Raw genomic sequence first — 21,738 nt, 5'->3', positions numbered from 1 at the left:
ATACAGTCAGTTATTAAATCTGCTCAAGTCTCTATTATTTTCTGGGCTTTTCCAATGCCTGTCTGAAGTATTTTTCTTTCTCTTGCCTTTATATCCAAGAACCACACCACCAGGAGGGGCAGGGGAGTTGCAAGAACAATCTGCTGTATTGCAGAACACAATGCATACGTAAACACAGAAAAACAGAGGGGAAAATTCACATCACATGGCTTGTTTCTTGTAGGGTGTCTGTTGTTATGAAACACTCCTGGTTTGGCAGGACCCTTGAGCATGACCCCACAGATGCCTCAGCACTAAAACCTGCCTTAATTCATCCCAAAGAGCTGAGCGATAGGAATACCCCCCAGTCTAGTCAGCAAAAGAAGGGACAGCTGGAGCATCTCCAGCTACTTCTTAGTGGCTGTTTTAGCTCAGACACAGCTCTCTGCATCACTTTAGCACAGGACGGGGGAACGGGAACTGCCCTAGAACAGAGGAAGACCCACCTTCTCTTATACAGAAGCATTAAAGCAAGAATGCCCCCCCCCCGGTGTAATACTAAATCCCTTTTGGTTTAATATCATGTCAGCTAAAGCCATCTAGCAGGATACCTGTAACAGTAACAAGCAATTTTTTCTTTTAAGGGAGAAATCACTTTTTTCAGATTAACGTTCTTTTAAAATACAGATTTGAAATTTAACCTAAGCAACTATACAGGCTGTGCACCTTACAAGGTATTGTCATTGTCTTCATGAACTGCAGACACAAAGCTATATACCACAGTCCAGAACAACCTCACTGCTATGTTAACGTCCTGTAGCACGTTACAGAACTACTGCGTTTTCCAAATACCCAACCAACCCTTGTGAAGCAAATGTCTATTCTCATCTGCACCGTGCACTGGCAAGTAAACGGGTCCAGTGAGTCAAGGTAACAGCTCTGATAAAAAACAAGATTAAAAAAAACAGAAGTGTCTCAACAACCTGGCTACCTTTGGTTGTACACATTAACAACAAGTTACACAAGTAACACATTTTCTTAAAGTACACATTTTCTAATGTGTACATTAACCAGTATACATTTTCTAATAAGAAGCCTTTACTTCAGGTCTCTTCCAGTGCGTCACTACTGCAAACACCATAGCACAAATCACATCCAGTTTGCCTGCAAGCACAGCTGGGATAATACACTGCATTAGCCAGAGAGTGTTAGAGAGCAATGATGCAAAATTCATGAAGCAGTTGGGAGAGTTCATGTGCACCAGCTCGGAGCACGAAACATTTGAGACTCGAAACCCTGTGCAAGGAAACACAGTGGGGCTTCAAACACACAAATGGCTTTTAGAGTAGCAAGCAGTAAAGCACAGAAACGACCCTTCCGAGTCAAACCCTTCTGCCAAGAAGTCCACTGTTCTGCCAAACACGCAAACAAATACTAAGTCAGCGGTAGCCAAAACACGAGAGCATAAAAGGACAGAAAAGGAACTTTCAAGATAATGGTAATGGAAGGACATTTTAAAGTTAATAGCCCTGTAATTTCAACTGGCTTTAAATACATTAAACAATTAATTATCGCTGACTTTTTGTAAGCATTTGCTAAGTACATTGTTAATCAACCCCATGCTTCATGCATATTGAGGCATTTGAAAAATTATCCAAGTATGAAGAGCCCTAAAGGCCATTACAGGCTGTCACCGAGTACTCAGCTCGCCCTTCTCCTGTCTCCCACAGGCGGGCGGCTTCTACCCCGCCAACCGCTCCACACACACCAGAACCGCTCTCTGCCAGGGCTGTCCAGTTAGAAACAGGATTTCAGGACTTATAAACTGGGTGTGCCCTAAAATTAATTGCACTGTCCTGGAAACATATATGGATGAAACTATTATCTCCAGGTGTAAGCGCAGGAGTGCTGCCCAGTACAAAAACATCAGGTTATTTTTAGGTCACCGCAGAAGCTCACGGCTTGGCCACCGGCCTTCCACAGGCTCTAACCGCCAAGTCGTTCACCATTTTCTGTAACCAAAAACCCCCGTTCCGCTCTTCACACTTCACCCCGCGAGCAACTTGCCCACAGCTCTCGCGGGCCCGACCCCCAGCCGGTGCCGGTCCCCGCACCACGAATTGCACCTACCGGGTTCCTGCAGCCCAGTACCCGCCGCCCACGGCCGGTGCAGACCGATCCCGCTGCCACCGCCGCCGCCCGGACCACGGCGAACGGGCGGGCGGGCGCGCAGCCGCCCTGCTGAGGGGAGGCGGGCAGCGGAGCCGCCCCTCACCTCCCGCGCTGCCGCGGGGCGCTGCCTTCCCGCCCACGGCGCGGGCGGGCGGCGCCTCACGCTCCCCTGAGCGGCGGCGCGGGCAATGCGCCGCCCGCTAGTAGCCTCACACCAAGATGACGAGGGGGAGCCTCCCCGACACTTTATTCCTGTGAGAAAAACGTTGAAAATTTGAGGAGGAAACCTCCGATTAGCACCGTTAGGTGTTAGAGACGCGGGAATCCCTGGCGAGAGAGAGCAGGAGAAGCGGCTGTGCTGGAAACCCGCACGAAGCCATGTCTCCTGAGTGGCGCTCATAGGAGCGGCATCCCAGTTTCCTTTCATTTTTGATTCCTTTGGGTTTGGAGCCGAAAGGTGGGTTTCCCGGGGCAGGTGCTCCCATGGGAAAGGCCCACGGCATGGCAGCCCCCCAAGGACCCCAGCCCTGGGGGAAGACAGGAGCAGACGTAGGCAGTGACCGTGGGGCCTGTGGGGGCTCTGTGCACTTCAGGTTGGTCTTTCAGCTAAATTAAATTGCACAGCACTCCATTTGCCCATGAGAAATGGCAGAAGTATGCACCAGATTTCAAGTTCCAAAGGCTTCACATTCCCTCAAATCACCCACAAATGACATCCTAAAACACTGGCTTTCTGGGTTGAAAACACCCATGTTTAAGCTTTTCCGCAAGCTAGAATTTGTGGCAAATTTAAACAAAACTCCTTATCCTTTCATGGGTCACATGAAAATTAATGTAAATGGGTTCTGGCTTAATTGTATTACTTGGCAGCCTGCAAAGAGTCTGCCCCTTTTACTGTCACTGAATCTTGTATTCATGTAAATAACCCTCATTAGTGCTTTTTACTGTAAGTAGGGGTTACAAAACCAAGACGGATGATGCGAGTACGTCCTTTGTGACAGACAGATGGTTTGCTGTGGCATCACAGAAGAATGCCTAATTCCTGCTCTCTCCAAAGAGGGAGGCAACACAGAGAAACACTGCTGCAACACTAGTGCTGAGATAATCTTCAGGAGGAAGATTACTAATATTTAATTAAAAACACAGAAAGCAGATGTTCTGACTCCCTGCCAGGAACACCAGCCTACCACCACCATTACTTACATAAATTAAACTGTAGCTTTAGCTTGGGGATTGGAGGGAGCAGCACGGGCATGCAGGAGCACTGCCTGTAATTTGAGGGTACCTGTAATTTTGGCAGCAACTTCCAGCACTATGCTGAAGGTGCAGCCCTTGTTTGATAATGTAAAGCGGAGACTTGACTGAGCCCCTGTTTACTGCTGCTTCCTACAGGCACATTTCTGGATAGCCTCAAATTCCTGCAGAGTTTAAGCTCAAATTAAACACATTTACGTCTGTGGATTGTGCAGAAAACCTGAGGTCCAGCTGCAAATCACTGCTGTAAATATTAACAGCTATCAAAAACTGAGCACTTTTGCCACATCAGCACCAGAATGTGTGTCTCCCCATTTCTCATTCTGTGGGCAGCCCAGCCGAGCACCATGGGGAGAGCAGCACCCGGCAGGACTGCCATCGGGATGCCTCACAGCAGGGCCTGGGAAGAGGGCAGACTCATCAAATTAATTCTGAAGGCCTGGTGAAAGCCAGATGTGTGGTTCCCACTGCATGAAAATGTGTTAATAATGGTTAAAAAAAATCACCACCTGCTATCGTAGGGTACAGATAACAGTGGAATACTGTTACAGGTGTGATACATGAGCACAACTGAACAAGTCACAGGACTAACTGGCTTTAAACTCACATAAATATACAGCATGATTTTGGACTAAAGGGGACCCAGTGGCATATGGCTGTATTATGCTATATATCCTCATGGAGAGTGTTCTGCTGTATTGGGAACATAGTTAGGTTATACCATCTCAAGCTACACATTTCTCATGCTTTTAAATAAGCCAGCTCTGGTACCCTGATGCAAGGGTGTACTTATCTTCAGGTTTAAGTCTGGGGCTTCTCTTCTCTATAACATTTTCTTAAAAGAACAATCAGTGATGACAAAAAAGTGTTTGATGAAATACTAAAGATATATACTGAAATTAGATATTAGCCCAAACATGCTGCATCTTCTAGTTTTAGTTTTCCATTTAGATGTCACCTATTATATCCTTAGCACATGAGGAGTTTGATTCACTTTTTTGTTTGAAAATATTAAAATTTAAATTTAAAATGGCAAGCTAGGAAATTGGTGACCTGCAAGTCTAGTATGTTATTCTTTCATTTAGTATGCTCAGCAATGCATATATATTTTATACAAGAGCACCGAAGCTTGCAAAGTTCCAGTATGTTTGTTAAATGAGATTCTATTTAGAAATTGCTGTTCTAGGGGAACTGCATTTTTTGAAAGGAAAAAGGAAAGCATACCCCAGACGATACTAACTTTCAGAGCAACTTTGTTCTGCATTCATTTGAAAATCCAGATGAAAAATTGCCTGTAAATCAATTAATCCTATGAACAATTTGTGCCTACATACTCTTATGACAGTCCCTTCTTATTAGGTAAATCCAGGTGGTCATAAACCTCACTTCAGCCATATGGTAGGTGCGTATCACATACATGCATAAAACTTCCTGGAGCACCAGCGCGTGACTTCCTATGGGAAAAGCAATGGTAGACATCATTTCTCTGTATTGTTTTAATTGTACAACATTAAGTGCTGATGTTTTTAGCTCTGTCCACAAAGTTATTATACAAATTCCTGCAGGCCTCCCAGAGTGAGAGAATTCGTCTTTCTACTCACCAGTGACAACCTGAATCTGGCTCTGGTTGCCAAACCCAGCTCCCTCATTGAGGTGGACAGGAGAAGCACCTGCTTACACCATGCCCGAGCTCAGCAGCGGCAAGCAGCGGCAGCAGGTAAGCAAGGCACCGACGGGGCAGGACAGCGAGCCGTGTACGGACAGCCCTGGCCACCAGCTGCACTTTGTGCCAGCCTCTGCAGCTCCGTGTTGAGCAGCACAGAGATAAAGGCAGCCCGGGGCCTCCCATTTCGGGTGGGAATGGTTCAGCTGAAGACACGCTGCGATGCCAAGTCAGCAGCTGGCTGGGAAGGTCGCTAGCCCGGCAGCGTGCTGGCGCTCTGGGCTGCGCAGCTCCGCGGGCAGCGCTCGCCCCGCGGTGGGCCGGCAGGCTGCAGTCCCCCCCGAGAGAAGCCAGAAGAGAAGGCAGGGGGGTTCCCTCTTGTGGGGCAGGGGGCAGAACAAACCCTCTTCCCGGCAGGGAGGTGTGAGCAGACCTGCTCCGGCGGCTGCAAAGGCACCAGCGAAGGGCTGCCCTGGTCCCCGCCCGGCCACGGCAAGGACACCCCTGGGGCGGCGGATCCGCGCCGCCCGGCAAAGCGCTCCTGACGGCAGGCTGACGCTCCACCGCTGCCGCGGTGGGGAACAGGCGCCCGGGCAGCGCCTCGCCGAGGCGCCGGCCCGTACCTGCCGAGGCCAAAGCGCCCCGAGGCGCGGCCCGACGGCCGGTGCCCCCGGCGGGGGGGGGAGCGTGTGTGACGCCGGGCCCCAGGGGAGGGAGAGAGAGAGAGAGGCCGCGCTTCGGCCTCCCGGGCGGCGGCGGGTCAGGGGTCAGCGCGGGCGGCGCCCAGGCCACGTGTGCAGCCGGCGCCGGGCGCGCGGTAGCGGCGCCACCTGTCGGGCGCGCGCGCCGGCCGCGGGAGCCCGCGGGGCCTGGGGGGGGGGACGGGCCCCGGCGGCGCCCCCGGCGGCCCCGGCCGCGGAGCCCCTCCGCCGGAGAGCGAGGGGGGCCCGCCCGCTGCGGTAGTCGCGTTTCCCGGGGAGGGAGGGCGCCGGCCGGCCGGGCCGGAGGGCGTTGTGGTAGCGCAGAGGCAGGTGGGCAACATGCGGGGGCGGGTGGGGAGAGCGGCGGCGCTGCCCCGCTGAAAGAGGCCTGGCGGGCGGCGGAGCAGCCAGGCGGTAGCGTGGCCGAGTGGTCTAAGGCGCTGGATTTAGGCTCCAGTCATTTCGATGGCGTGGGTTCGAATCCCACCGCTGCCAAGTTGTTTTGTCCCCTCCGCCGCCGCGGCGGCTCCTTTTCGCCGCCCGATCGGCGAGGCCGCGTTGGCGGCGAGCGGGGTCGCCCGGAGACGGTTACGGCCTTCGTCGGCCGGGCCGGGCACGGCGCCGCTCGGGAGGGCGGGGCGGGTTGCCAGTCGCTCACCTTAAAATTGAAGTAGAGAAAGTTGTGGTATGTACCGAGGAAAGTGGCCTGTCTTTTGGCGTAAAAAAAAAAAAAAAATCAGAAATAGAAATTTTGGCAGTTCTGCCTTCCCGTGCTGTATCTGGGTTACTGCACCCTCAACCCGCAGGCCCTGCACCTGGCCTTTGCTGCTTGCCCCAGACTGAGGCAACTGAGGTGAGGTCTAAGAGCCCTCACCTTCTCAAAGGGTTCTCAAATCCATCCATGATTACACCCCCCCACACCACCACCTTGATTCCTCTAGATCTCCTGTTGCATCCCTAGTCCTGTCTCCTTTCCCAACCTCTCTCTTTATGCTCACATAGTGCTCTTGATTGTTCCCTCCCCATGTTACAGGCTGGAAAAGGTGCAGAGAGATTTCTGTGATAAATCGCCAGTGTGAGTGCTGCATGGGAGGGAGTGGGGCCTCCCAGACCAGCCCGTTTTAGCTGAACAGTAATTCAAAAACACATTGTTCACTTTCGCTACTGCAGAGATTTGTTCAGTACAGCTGCTATACTTAAGAAATTATGTGCAAAAACATAGTTGTACCTAAAGCTCAGCTGATAGGCAACTAAACTTTATTGTTAGTTTTTGTCCTTCATGACTACAGGAGGTAAACAAAGCAGTACAAAGATCAGTGCAACCCACAGTGGCAGATTCCTCTACTGTGACATAAATGCACTTTCAGGTAACTTAGTATCTTCCAATTTAACTAAAATACACAGGTTTGACTCATGAAAAACCATACCTGCACGTACTCCCTAGGCCTCCAAACTGGTGCTAGGTGCTTGCTGTTACAGATGGCTCTGCACCCCAGGGGTAAAGCAGGGAGCAGTTCTGGAACAGTGTGCACAGAGGCACAGGACTGACTGCAGCAAAGTTTCAAGTATGCTTTTATTTTCCCCCATATGCAGTGATACAGCTAATTCACAAAAGAAGTTCACATGGTGTGAACTCTCTCTGTAGGGCTGGTATATGTTATTTACAGTAATTGGTTCTGTCCCTCCCTTTGCTTGTTCCTCAGTTCCCCAGGGCAGCAGCTGTGGTCAATCCTTCTAGCCGTTTTTCTTCACCAGTGAAGCACTGCAGGCTGATTGTAGCTCTTGTTCTTCTGCAGGTTCTCTTTTACTTCAGCAATCAGTTTGGAAACGTGTTTTTTTGGTGTGAAATAAACAGATGCAACAATCTCGACTCCAACGTGTTTCAGTGATTTGGCTGTACTTGTTAACTGTATTTCTCAAGTACAGCTGCTGATATGTTACGATATTGTTTTTTAAATCTAAAAATAATTGCCTGTTTATTGCACTGGGGCCAGTAACTATTGTGGAGATTAGAATGATCCAGGTAGCAGTACTGTGACTGAATACGTGCAGTTTAGGTAAGTCAGTGTTGTGTTTCTTTAAAAAAATGCAAAACTGAGAGGCCATCAAAACTTAAAGAAAGAAAGATCAAACTTAAACTAAAAATTAAAGAAAGCAACACTTTGAGGAAGCTGTGATGATTCTGGGCTTCTGGTCTTGTTTTAATGTAATGGTCCACGGAATCAGCAAATGCAAACTTCTCTGGGCTGTACCCCAGCTGACTCCGGGCCTTGTCTATTCGAAACGTATGAGTTATAGAAATGTTCTGTACCTATAGGGCAAGAGTTAACATACAAAGATATGAATACATAGGAAATTGGAACAAAGTCTGTAAATGGTAGCAAAGACACAGTTAAAGGAAATGTAAAATAAAAAAAAAACAACACAACATTACATCAATGTCCTATTCACAGTCAAATTATTTTTAAAATTGTTCACTCAAAAGGAGAACCTTGAAAGCCCAGAGAGGCAGTAAAAGCTGCAAAGCAGAATCTTCTAGTCTTGAAAACATCCACAAAAAATGTTCTGCACTCCCGTTTATGTACCTAAGGAGGCAGATAAAAGCCGTCTCTTGGGTGCCTAAGTATCTTCAGAAATTAGGGCACAACTGACCAGCCAAAGCCATACAGGATACTGAGCCTTGGAGGGAAGGAGCTGAATCAGCCTCGCCCAGATTGTAAGCATAAGCTCTTATCTTTTCAAAGATCATGGTAACGAACATAATATATTGCCTAAAATGTACATGATGCATACGTTTGCCCTGGAAACTGGAGGCTGAGGTAGTACTGGGTGGATTTTACTTTCTACTGATTTAATTTTAAATTGTACCTCAGTATTAACATGTATGCATGCATCCTGTGAGAATTAAGGGGAGTTTACAAACAAAGACTTTTTACCTCATTTCTGGTCAGCAGTGGGGACAGTTCAACAAATGGCTTCAGCATCAGATGAAGGTATTCCATTATCATGGCTGCATAACAAAAGATTTCTACTTGAGGTAAGAATAGTAAATTGCTATGCTATTATGATTTTGGTGTATCTCACACTGTGTATGATAATGAAAGATAACCACGTACCTAAGAGCTCAGGGCACTATTACTAACATCAGCAGGACTACTTGCTCACAAGGGGTTGGGTTTAATACTTCAGGCAGCCTGAATTAGGGTGCTTGTGTGAAAAGGGTTTGGAGGGTTGGTGACAGGTCTAGTGAAAAGATCATGAGGCTTCATTAAAAAAATGGTAACAAAATACTCCAAGTTGGATTCTGTCTTAGCTGCACATGGGGGTTCATTCTGGAGAAAGCATGGGATACAGGGGAACAAGAAATCTACCCATGCAGCAAAGCAGATACTCTTCAGCGTATTTCATGAAGTCATCAATTTTTACATTTATCTTTTTATATTTATACCATTAACTCCACAAAGTTATACATCTGTTAAGTCCTACATAAAACCTGTTTTTGTGGGAATTAAATAAGAGATAATTCTGATTTCACCACACTGCATAGAGCTGAACTTCACCCCTAACTGCTGCTCACTAGATGGGCCCATAGTGTATTATTTTTATACATGAAAATGAAAATTGTGGGCAAATTAAAAACAACCAATATCATATTACAATCAGGAATGAGGGTAATGTGGACAGGAAAGAGAAGTGTTGATAAAATATTTTTACCTGATGCATAAACTAAGGAAGTAGGAATACGTATCCGTGGTTTACTGCAACCTAATCTTTCAAACTGAAAGATTTAAGAAACAGTGAAAAAAAACAGAAACCTCAAACAAGTTTTAAAGTTTCAACACAGAAGATATTTGTGGAAATATTTACTGATAAAACAGAAAAATTCATCATTGCTGTTACTATTTGAGTTTTCATTTTCGAGGGAATTCCAGTTAAATGTCACATGCAGACACTATGTAATTTTCAAGTGGCAGTCTTAAAAAAAGGGAAAAAAAAGTTTATAACAATTGATCGAAATGTCATGGTGTGCTGACACCTAATTTAACATTGTGACATATTTGCGGTTTTGAGCCCAGCATTAACAATAAAATGATCTTTTGAAAAGAAAGTATATTACAGATTAATAATTAGGATTTATATTTTTTGTCCACCCAAAATAGCCACCGTTAACAGATGCGCACCCAAGAAATTAAGATAATGGCAACTCGAAAGAGGATACTCGTTTAGATGGTCCTTCGGCTTGGTGAAGACAGTTGCTTTAATGTAGTATTTTAGGTAGGCTTTGTTACAGCGCTAATCATGCTGAACTTCAAGCAGGAATTAAACTCACATCAGAACTCTTGCACCCAAAGCAAACATACCAAATGTAACATGCACACAAAAGCTGGAGTTGTATACAGTCAAAGAAATGAATGTATTTGGAGATAAAGTATATATTGCACATACAAGTGGAGTTAACCATTCAAAAAGGTTGAATTTTTCACCATCATTAATGAAATACACCTGGCCACTCTGTTAAAGAGGTAGAGAAGAGGCAAGTTAGCAAAAATAATACTGCATATATATTGACTTCATTTTCTTTATCTCACTCCTTATGAATAGCTTAAAAATAATACAGCAATATAAAATATGCATGGATGTACGTACAAGTCAACAAACTGTCTACATGTGTTTCAATCATTTGCACTAACGTGCAATGAAATTGGTGGACAAGTGGTTTATGTGATTAACATGCCTTGGTATAAATTATGTCTAATAGATGTGCTATACAGAATGGCTACACTGACTATACAGAGATTACCAAATGCACTGGAAGTGGTGCCATTTCTAACTTGTGCTGTTAACACATATTCACCAAATGGTGGGACATGTTTTGCTCTCGGTCTAGTGAAGACTCATTGAAATCCATAAGACTCCATCTGTGCAACCAAGGCATAAGTTACCTCTTTCCCTTTTGCTTTTAGAGTTTTAGAAAAAGTAGTTTAATCTACTTTGAAAATCTTTCTAACACACTTTAAGGGTAGTGCTTCTAGGTCAAATAAAAAAACTGTGTTTACAAGGAGCAAAACAGTTGCAACTATTTTTTAAATCAATGAACCCAAATGAAATGTGCTTTTATTTGCATATGGTATGGGAAGAACTGATTATCACAGTTCAGAACATTAAGTCTGGATCTATATACAGGGGAACAGGGGATGAATCTGCCTGAGCTTCCAATTTAATTTCTGACATAGCAAACATTTTTTGTTCATCTTCCAGAAATGGCAAATACTACATTACAAAAATGCAAAGGTAGAGATATTCTTACAGAACTGAATATTCCAACTCTTAACACACTGCACAGCCAATGCTGCCAGGTCCCACACTGTTCATAGCACATTTGCCAACTAAAAACACAGACAATAACATAAGCTAAAGGACAGTAACACAAACAGTAATTACTGCTACTACAGTAGTTACTATAGTACAGGATACAGTGGCAGAATTCACTGTCAGATAAAAACTGTGGTGCTTGTATTGTTTACTTACAGCTATGTAGTTCTTTTCAGGAGTGAGAGCTTCAGCAGCTAGGATTTGAGCTTGTACAAGATTCTCTGCATGCACCCAGTTCATTTTAGCAGAAGGATCTCCAAACTTGAAGCTAAGTAGCCCTCTCTCAATATTCTTCTATGGACATAAACAAACATGAAACCAAAGCAAAATGGGTTTTAAAATGAGGTACAGTGCACTCTCTTTTCCAGCTAAATGTAGGTTTGTCTCTACTTAAAAAAATACATGAATCAATTAAAAAGAATCAAGAGAAGTGCAGAAAGCTCTAAAAATATTGCTCATGAGGAAGGATCAAAGAACGAATTGAACACAATATGTCCTCAATTTACAAAAAATACAAGTCTGTTCTAAGGATAAGTAAAATATTGTATAGAAAGGTAAGATACAGTTCTGAATGGATCAAAAGTATTCACAAAATTGGATCAAATTTAACAAATAGCTTTGGCTGGGAAAAAATGGAAAGTAATGCTAGGTGTTATATTTTTCATTTAACAGGTACATTTTAGAAACTGCAAAATGTGACGGTTGCATAATGTCTTAAAATGGGCTCATAACAAATAATCTTAAAATCTTAAATGGAAGTTTAAAAAGACTGTATTTTTTTCAGAGGCTAAAGCAAACATCTCAGGTTTAACTAAAATGACATTTGCCATTCTTAAAAGATATTTTATTTAGAAGATGATAAAGTATATTTTGGCTGACTTTAATGTAATTCCCTGCCTCAGCCACAAAACAAAAATATGTATTACGTGGTAAGCTTGAATCTATTCGTTCCTCAAAGCTGTGTGTAACTTTATATTGTACTGATGCTTTTAAAATAACTGACTCATATAATTTTATAGGGATCATATTCTAAACACTGTACTAGTCCTACAGCAAGTGAAAAAGGGTAAAACATAAGCACCTCAGCTGTTTGCCCTTCAGTAACCTAGTGTACCAGAAGGTGCTTCCCACTCCGTCACTTGTTTCATTGCATAGTGAAAGCTGTTGAGACTGGAAATAAGATATTTTGTCGTATCTCTTTTCATTAATATTTTAAACCATTTGGTGTAAGTTGCATGCAAACAGACATTTGAAATATCATAGATTGGCCTGAATCTTATAATTACAGTAAGCATTAAATTATAAAGCTGGACCTACATGTGTTTGTATTTTAAAAAAAGGCTTTTTTAATGTACTGTACATTCTTTACAGATACAGTATAGTGCCTGTTAACAAAAGTTACAATGTCCTCAGCAGACAACTGAATTGTTGAATTGCTGCCCAGTAAGAAGGTCAGTCAATTTATAACACAAATAAGTGATGCTGCTGCATATAATAGAAGATTCTGCTGATTAAAAAAACATAAAATACATACTGCTAGCCTTGGCAAGTGTCTTTGCTCTTGTGGTCCATAGATTCCTGGTGGGCGAAGAACACACGTATAAAGTATTCCACCTCCTAGAAGAATTGATAAGACCATTCTTAAGTGACTTTCATGTGACCATGTTATATCTTTCTTTGTATGAACCAAAGACTGTGGTAGCAGAACTTACTCTGAAATAAATGAACTTCACCATCTTAAAAAATAATACATACCAAAAGGTGTTGAATTAGTAGTTGGATATTAAGTTGGCAGAATCAGAACATGCAAAATAGCAAGGCAAGATTCAGAGAAGTCCTGCCAGCATAGTCGGATTCCTAGAAATTACCAGATATTTCAAAACCTCTTTATAACCAGTCGTTTGTCTCTGTGCCAAAGCAGTGAATGAACGTGCCAACTGTGGTGATGAGTTTGCTGAAGTGAGCAAGTTATTGGTAGGAAAGTGGAATGAAACCAACTAATCTTAGACAAAATTATTGATGGGAAACAGTGACTCACTAGCAGTACAAGATAGAGCTGAAAGGTTCTCAACAGTAGGCACAACCAGCTCCCACTAGAACTCCTGTAGAAGCTTGTGATAATTTCAACGGGAGAAAGTAAGGACTATCCTGAAAATCCAATCACTTCCCAAGTATTATCAGTTGGCTGGTTCATCATCTGCTAATAACGGTTCGTAATAGTACTTGAAAACATGCAAAATACTCAGTCCTGCTATGGCACAGGATCAAAATGGGATGTTTGGAGCACTGACTGGTTCTAATTTCATTGACAAAAGCAGAACTCTGTATTGCTCCTCAAATTAAGAGGGTCTTTGATGTGAACAGCTGCTGAGGAAATAAGGAAAAAACCCTTTATTTTTTAAACAAAATAATTCTATTGGGATGGAATGCCCATCAATGACTTTATATCTCTTTATAGCCCTCTGCCAGTATCAAGTGAAGAGAGTCTTTTCTGTAAGTTGTCCACAGCTAAATTTAGCTCAGTATCACTTGGTCACATAGCGTCATGTTGCACTTTACATTAATTTGCTTTGCACTGGCAGTTATAGTATCTCACAGTTGAGCTTAAGTATTCAAGTGTATAACTGGCTTCCTCAACATGGAAAACTTTGGGAAGCACTAATAAATAATTCCAGGCTGTAGTATCAGGTAGCTTCTTCAGATTTTAATATATAACTTGGGGCGGGGGGGATGGATGGACAACAATTTAATCAGCATTCATGTTTTACTTATGTTGCATAATACAGTGACATTAAACACTTCTTTTTGTTTAATTTATAGCTGTCTTCATCTTTTCAATTAACATACTGAACTCATTGCTACCATGCTAAAAGCTTTTATGGACACTATGGGAACTTAAAAACAATTAAAAGTGATTTTTAAGTTAAAATCTTTTCGTTTGTGAGAGAGCGTAGATAACTTGATTTCATAATTGCTGGACAATCTTGTCCACTAAGGATTGATACAGGATACAGGATGTTAGTGAGGAAGAAGAAAGGGAGGAGTAAATTCTACTATGAATTCATGGTAAGAAAAGTACCTGCTAGTGGAGTTCCATTAGCTGCTAGTACCATTTGTTCTGCAATTGATTTGGTTCTGGAATAATGATCAACATGCTACAGAGAAAAAGCAAATATGTTTTTATCTATTCTTGAAACGACAGGGCAGAGGGGCATCTCTTCTTCACTAGTTTTTACTTAGCAGATGGCAACAAATACCTCAAAATACAGAAGCTGTGGGGTATTAGTTTAGGATAAAACATACATATTGCTAGGGTAAGCAAGCATTTCTGTTTATGCAAATCCAGTTAATTAATTTCAGCACATTTGAGAAGCAATAAATATATGTATGCTTTGAATGCTGCCAAGAATGTAATTGACCACTACTTTGTAATCTGGATTTCTTTTTCAGGTAACGGAAGAGTCAAAAGCCAAGTTTTGAAGACATGATTGGTCTGAATTATCCTGTTCACTTTCTTGTGGCACTGTCCCAGAGAAAATTTTATTTGACATATCATTCAAAATATTACTCAATATTTTCTCTATCCATCTCTACTTCTTGAAAGACTGAAATACTTGATGGAGAGAGGAGGGACACAAAAACCAACTGTGCATGCAAAGCACCCAGAAGTACTTTCTCCTTTTTAATTAAATGCAATAAACCCATATAAAAATAGGCTACTTGTCCATATCAGCTCTACATAGAATATACGTTATCTTCAATAAGGGAGAAACAGAAAAATCGTATAAATAATATATGGCTAAAGAGGCACCAAGCCACATAACACGATCCCTATGTCCAGGTGGAATTTCATTAATGTTAACGGGACACTGTAAGAGTTATTTTCCAAAATCAAGGCCTTGATAGGAAACAAAGAAATATATACGGCAATGTACATAAAACTGACATGTCAAGATTGTGAATAGAATCGATAAAGAGTTTTCTTTCTTCTTTCTGGTACCTGGATTCTGGCATCAGGCAAAACACGCTCATGAAAACTCCAGGCTTTTTCAGAAACAAGAAAGTAAACAAAGAGGAAACTTGAAAATATAATACAACCAAATTACCTTTTCAACTGGAAAATATGGCACAGTTTCCTCATCACCATCTTCAATAGGAAGCCCTCCAAACACCACATTTACTGTACTGGTGTATATCAATCTAGCGATGTTCCTTTGTTTGCAGGCTGTGGCAAGGTATAAAGTAAATTAGTTTAGTGGAAAATGAAACAATATGGAAAAAAAGTTTGTATGACCTTTTTCTGAGAAACTGTCAAATCTTAAAAAAGCAAATCCTTCCATTTTATGATTGGGTGGTTTAAAATGCAAAGCATATTTAAAGGGAAGACATCAGTGTAGAACCAAATGCTTATAATCGGGCACATCGTGATTTGGATGCTGTAAGCTAACAAACACTATGCCTCTGGGAGGGCTGCTACCAGCCTACTGAGATGGGCTTCAGCTCGAGCCAGGCAGGTGGCTAGAGGTCCATCTGCTTCCAGGGCTGCCCACTACCTGTGCACAAGCTATTAGATAGTAATGAGGTTTACTGCTATGAAATGCACATGGAAATGGTTAACTCCTTACGTGGATACGGATTCTGACACCAGGTCAATCATGGTTACGAAAAGCTGAAGTAGTTGAACTGCAGTGCTGGTGTCATATCACACCCCATAACAGAATCAAGCGTAAAAGAAAAATGATGACATGTTTCCGCGTCTTCTGCCAAAAATGTAAAGTATTTGGTAAAAAACTGTGTGTGCCAAAAAAGCCAACTCCTTTTTCTAAGTGGTGTGATATTTTGATATGCTGTATTAACATCCAGTGGCAAGGTTAGATACGTACCATCAATGATGAATCTTGTTCCATGAATGTTCACAGTTTCAATCTCTTCTCTATGCAACTACAAAAATAAAGAAATTGTGCATTTTTTAATACATTTTAAATTCAATAGGGGAATGTTATAAATGTCCCCAAATAAAGGTAATGAGTTTAGTGCTTTGATTATAAAAAAGATAATTTAGACTGCTGTTTCAGACTTCAAGAAGTAAAATCATTATTTTTAAACTATGACTGTATTTTTCTTGTATTTTTACAGACTAGCCTGCTTGAAGCAAAGAGAATTGCAGTGTTCTAAACATATATTGCCAGTTATTATATATCTTGCAGCAATATGTTAAATATCCATGTTTCAGTAGCACTTCAGTGACTGGTTGCCGCTACCCAGAGCAATTCCAAGTATGCATTGTTCATCTGCAAACATCTTTGAACGAGCTGTTCTATCCAGCTAAGGTAATTACTGAAGTTCCTTTTATTAAATAAGGTGAGAAAGTGTGTGTGTTTGTAACTCTAATCATAAAAATTGTGGCTCTGAGTCCTACATCAAGTACGTCCTTACAGCTTTTTACCCAATGGCAAACAATTGAGACTTGAAATACAGCCGTTGTTACAGTTTAGTTATGTAAAATAATTTATAATTTTGTTCAGGTTTTATTCCTCCCAGTGACCTTACACCTAGGAGTTCCATGTGAAAGGTTTAGGGAAGGATCAGGGTTTTGGAGGGATCCAGCCTCCCTCGTCTTTCCTTTTGTCCTTGCACAACTTCAGAACTCTTCAATGCCATTTCCAACTCAAAAGCCCTCCCAGGGCGCTGGTGGAGCCTCTATTGGGGAGGAAGTAATTTCACAACTAGGAAAACAGTACTGTAAGCAGATTGCTTGCAGCTAGCACACCAGTTTGAACAGAGCAATTTACCAAAACAGCATGGACGTGGATTCAGGCTCTCAGGACAATTTGAAGGGATAAAATCTAACATGCAGTGTTACAGCATCGAGTCGCTCATTCTCGGTGTGGGCAGTCACACAGAAAAAACCAAAACTGTTTGGACTCACTTGCTCTCTTCCTGACATTCCATATGAAGCTACATGAAACACACAGTCAGCCCCTTCAAAGGCTGCAAATATGGCATCGTAATCCCTTACATCTGCCTGTAACACATAAGGAAAGATAGTTGGACTTGAAATCAAAGCTGCAGGTTAGCATTTGTCATATAGTGGGCTAGCACAGAGGGAATGCATAAATATAATTGTACATCCTGAGTCTGAAAACTAGGTCCATTTCAGTACTTGGTGATAATTTTCTTACATGGACTTTAAAAACATTAATGAAGCCTCATAATACCCCTATGTTCATTCTACAGGTGATTAAACAAAGGCACAGATGAGGGCGGTGACTGGGTCCTGAGGAGTACTTCAGGGTCAGGAGATGGAGCAGGTACTCTGTGCTACACATTACAGGTTTCATTGTTTTCCTTATTTTAAGACACACTAAAACCAGTTGACCAAAAATCACATGGGATATTCACACAGTTAAAAGTTACTGAAATTTGTAATAATTTGCAATTAGGTATTTGGAATCTGTGAAAACTAGTAAGACATTATGGAGAAGGCAAATGAACTAACTTTGACTGTTGTGAAAATATAGTTTATCATACCTGGATACACACTACTCCATTGGGAATTTCCCAGACAGGCTTGTGTATGTCATACAGAACAACAGAAGCTCCTGCGTTGGCAAGAGCACATCCCAGCTTGTATCCAAAATAGCCTCCGCCTCCTGTCACCACTGCTCTCATTCTTTTTTCACTCAGTGCTCCAGCATTTCCATTCACTTTGGAGTTAGAGGTTTGGCGCCAGGGTGTTGCTACCCCACTCAGTGTAAGTTTTCTGTCAGTGAAATACTGTCTTCTATTACCAGACACATATAACAATTTCTCCTCCATGTTGAAAATTGCTCCATAGTGCTCCTGGATGCAGACAACTCCAGTGAGTTTCATGTTAACAAGCTCTATTCACAGCAGCCAAGTTTTACTTTAATGCAACCTGTTTAAGAGAGATAAAAACATAAGCAAAACACTAGCTACAAAATCTCCAGATTTTAATGATTTCTTTTAAAAGACCCATTTAAATTTTCTGCTTAGATTGTTTAAGAGTTTGTTTAATTGTAATTTTCACATTTTACAAACATTTAAGATGTCTGTATACTATGTTAAGGACAGCATTCTGAAAACAAATAACAAAGGTTTAGCATGTTTTGGACTAAATATTTATTTGCAAATGGTATCCAGAATAATAAAAGAAAAAAAAAAAAAAAAAAAAAATTAATGCAGAGACCATGAATTCAAATGTTTTCAACCAATGGGTCAAAATTAGAATAACAGCACAGACCGTAATTGTTTATTAGCAGAAGAGAAATTGCTGCCTATGTGAAATGCATCTCCTGGTCTTAGTTCAATTTGTTCTGGTCTGCGTCACAAGCTCAAAGATGGCCTTTAGGAGTTGGATGTGACAGAGGCCTGTACCTGAATTTGAAATCTTGAACAGGAAAACTCCAACGATGAACAAATCGCATTGAAGTTTCTGTGCTTAAAAAACAAGCAAGCAGGGCCAAGCACAACAGCAGCAAAACAAAACGTCCCCTAGAGCAAAAGAGATCTTTAACGCTTCTTCCACTTGTCCCTGGTTTATCACAAAGACAGATGTCTGAGAAAAGTGGTATTTTCAACTCCTTTCTAAGTAGCAGCAGCTGAGTGTAAATTAAGAGTACACTGTGTTTTTATCATTGGCAGTGATGGAGTTGAGATACATGAGGCTTTCAGAAGGAAGGAGGAATGCCTGATACTTGCTTTGGAAGGTGTATCAGAGAACAAGGCTATCGAATCCCTCACTTTCGAGGGGAACTAAAGTAATTGCTACGTGACAGAAAGGGTCAACGAGTACGCCAAGAAAAAAGTCAGAGCGAATCATTTCCTGCGTAAACACGGAGGTTCCTTCCCACCCATGCAGTGGTCAAGGGTTCACCTCTGACAGACGAGGCATTTCAGAGGCCGTAGCAACCCATCTCCTTAGTTACCCGCGTCCCTTCCCCGTGCCGCAGTTAAAGATTAAAAGTCACCCGAGCTCCTGCGGGAACTCTCCGCGTCTCACTTGCAAATTCCCCAGGGCAGGCGCTGCCCGGGGAACGCGGGGCCGGGCGCCGAGGAAACTCGTGCCCCGGTCCGCGCCCTCGGGGCTCCTCACCGCCGGCCCGGCCCGGCCCGGCCCGGCCCGGCCGCTGTTGGGGCCGTTGCCCCCCGCTGGGGCCGTTGGGCGCCGCTCGGCGGGTGCCTGCGGGCCGGGGCGGGGGGCGGCCGCGGGGTCCGGCCGGGCCCGGGCGCGGGAAGCGGCACCGGCAGACCCCGCCGCACCGCAGCGGACGAGAGGCGGCCCGGGTGGGCGCTCGCCTCCGCCGCCCCCCGCCCGCCCCGGCGGGTCCCCGAGCGGCGGCCCCTGCCGCCCGCGGCGCCGGGCAGGCGGAGCGGGGCCCCGTGGCCCCGCACACGGGCCGCACGGCCCCCCCTTGGGGTCCCACAGCACACACACCACCACCACCCCCCCCCCCCGGGTTCCTGCTCGTTCCGCACAGCGCCCCTGGGCACCACTCATTTTGCAGGAGCTTTGGAATCCCACAGTCTTCCTGGGATGCTGCTCATCCCATGGCATCCCTGGGATTCTGCCCGTCCCGCAGCATCCTGGGGACCCCACGGCATCCCTGGGATCCCACAGCATCCCACGGCATCCCTGGGTTCCCAGAGCATCCCACGGCATCCCTGGGATCCCACAGCATCCCTGGGTTCCCAGAGCATCCCACGGCATCCCTGGATTCCCAGAGCATCCCAGAGCATCCCACAGCATCCCTGGGTTCCCAGAGCATCCCACGGCATCCCTGGGATCCCATAGCATCCCACAGCATCCCTGGGTTCCCAGAGCATCCCACGGCATCCCTGGGATCCCAGAGAATCCCACGGCATCCCTGGGATCCCACAGCATCCGATGGCGGCTCTTACCTCCATGCGTCTTCATACAGCTGCGACCACTGCGCGAAAGCATCCTGTCTGTAGCTAGGGCTCCGTCCACACTGATACCTGTTGAACAGGTTGTTCAGGAAAAACACACCATCTCTTGATTACCGGCTGGATAGTCGGTGATGGGACACGGCTCAGAGAGATGCAGAGCATCAGAAACACCTGCAAAACAGCTGGAATCCCCGAAGAGGAAACACAAACAAATAGGCACCAAGGTCCCTGCCCTCCTGAGCCGGCAGTGGGTCTCTGTTCAGCTCTGTGGTCACTCGTGCCTGGGACGATGTGAAAAGGGTCAGGAGCTGCAGAATTTCAGAGTTCTCCATCCCAGGCAAAAATTAAACTTTGAACACGTTTACCTCTGCCGTTATAGCTGTGCCATGTCTGAATGTTCATATTAAATTTTAATCATTTAAAGACACACTTGCAACTGTGTTAGAGCAAAAGTAACTCCAACGATAGCCAGCTTAAACTAAGACTCGGTAAAGACTGACAGAAATGAGACAGCTGGCTCTCCCAAACTGATACTAAAAGCTGTCTTAAAACTTCAAATACTGGATTTGTAATAATGATAAATCAGTTGAACAAAGCCAGTTAGTATTAATCAATACTGTCATAACAGTGATGTAAAAAGCATCTTGCCTGAAATAACAATCAGAGGTCTGGCATTACGGGACTGGAATGGTGTGACTCTACGGGGACTTGCAACTACAAAGCCAGAGAATTCCTCGGTTAGTCCTTACTGAGGAGTATCCAAAAAAAGGCCACAGCCTGCACTTCTCACTGGGTTGCAGTCAACTGCTCGACATCTCTTCTGAAAAGTGTTGGCATAATCCGGGATGCAGTCCTGAGCTATTAGTCTAATAAAAGCAATATATGAAAGATTCATAAATAACTAATTTAAAGCAAATTAAATGTTTGCATACACTTAAAATGCTCACGCTGGGAAGTAACTTTACACTTGGGGTTTTCTGTTCTGCATTTCTAGAGAAACAAGGCCTACGCAGTACCTCCTGTAGTGCTTGCTTGTCTGTCAGTCAGCTGCACCTCTATATTGATAAATTGTGAACTTTACTAGTTTTAATCAAACTTGGATAAAGATCTCATATATACTGAGTTTCTTTAAGTTTCCAGACAATAGGTAGTCATAGGAGAGAGGGCTGAGCAGTGCCCCTGCTAAAGGAAGGTGTGCAGTGTGAGCTCAGTTTGTACGGACAAGGACAATCTTCACATGCAAAGCCGTACGAGACCAGGCTTTACTGCTTTCACTCCACACACAACTACTTGTTTAAAGAGAAGAAAAAGAATAAATAGAGTAAAACAAGTCTTTGCTCACATAAGCTGCACTGGTAACTGTGGTTGCTCACACATTTTCCTGTCACTGTATACCGTCTATTTCTTATAATGTTTTATTCTTGTAGGGTTGCTGTAAGCTGTCCTGTGTACCCTGTACATTTAAGGATACAATGAGAGAGTCTCCATAAACTTACTGGTCTTAAAATCCTGTAAAATGCTAACACAGGCAAGATAAATACAGAGTAGCGATAATCAGATGGCAGAGGTTTTCCATCACTCTGTTCTGTGACCCACCCTGGCAAGTCCAGCTCTCCTGATCCATGTGGGGTGCAAGAGAGGGAGCAGCTGCTCCCTGATGAGAGC

The 21,738-nt window shown here is 43.8% G+C and overlaps 2 protein-coding genes and 1 non-coding gene across 4 annotated transcripts in view; 1 reads left to right on the top strand and 2 right to left on the bottom strand.

Moving 5' to 3' along the window:
• EEF2K (eukaryotic elongation factor 2 kinase) overlaps nt 1-2,126 on the bottom strand; it is a 33,586-nt gene extending 31,460 nt beyond the window's left edge. Inside the window, exon 1 of the mRNA XM_069810119.1 lies at nt 2,110-2,126. The gene's annotated coding sequence lies outside the window, so the exon portion shown is untranslated. The remainder of the gene's footprint in view (nt 1-2,109) is intronic.
• Nucleotides 2,127-6,182: 4,056 nt separating this feature from the next.
• TRNAL-UAG (transfer RNA leucine (anticodon UAG)) lies at nt 6,183-6,264 on the top strand. The gene has a single exon. It is a non-coding gene; the product is annotated as a tRNA-Leu (tRNA).
• Nucleotides 6,265-7,047: 783 nt separating this feature from the next.
• On the bottom strand, nt 7,048-20,495 carry LOC104320600 (putative short-chain dehydrogenase/reductase family 42E member 2). 2 transcript variants are annotated; one of them, XM_069810118.1, is made up of 12 exons: nt 20,065-20,495; nt 17,674-18,061; nt 17,072-17,167; nt 16,026-16,083; nt 15,249-15,367; nt 14,222-14,297; nt 12,677-12,759; nt 11,299-11,436; nt 10,216-10,281; nt 9,484-9,547; nt 8,706-8,779; nt 7,048-8,080 (listed from the first exon to the last, which is right to left on the bottom strand). In XM_069810118.1, exons 2-12 carry the CDS (start codon nt 18,013-18,015, stop codon nt 7,832-7,834), a joined length of 1,365 nt encoding a protein of 454 aa, XP_069666219.1. In that variant the 5' UTR covers nt 18,016-18,061; nt 20,065-20,495; the 3' UTR covers nt 7,048-7,831. The 2 variants fall into 2 exon arrangements, with proteins under 2 accessions (XP_069666219.1, XP_009921199.1); XM_009922897.2 differs by lacking the exon at nt 20,065-20,495 and having other exon boundaries at nt 17,674-18,410.
• Between the last annotated feature and the right edge of the window lie 1,243 nt (nt 20,496-21,738).

Source organism: Haliaeetus albicilla, chromosome 22 (assembly GCF_947461875.1).
Source record: "Haliaeetus albicilla chromosome 22, bHalAlb1.1, whole genome shotgun sequence".
Classification (NCBI taxonomy): Eukaryota; Metazoa; Chordata; class Aves; order Accipitriformes; family Accipitridae; genus Haliaeetus; species Haliaeetus albicilla.
Note: the sequence above shows the minus strand (reverse complement) of the source record. Positions and strands in the feature narration are given on the sequence as shown.

Bases quoted from the DNA above. Each gene is read 5' to 3' on its own strand.
- LOC104320600 (XM_069810118.1), bottom strand. From the start codon at position 18,015: ATGAAACTCACTGGAGTTGTCTGCATCCAGGAGCACTATGGAGCAATT. The intron at 14,298-15,248 runs GTAATTTGGTTG...TTTTCTCTGTAG, and splicing joins CATATTTTCCAGTTGAAAAG to CATGTTGATCATTATTCCAG. The intron at 10,282-11,298 runs GTAAGTAAACAA...CCTCTTTAACAG, and splicing joins CTGAAAAGAACTACATAGCT to AGTGGCCAGGTGTATTTCAT.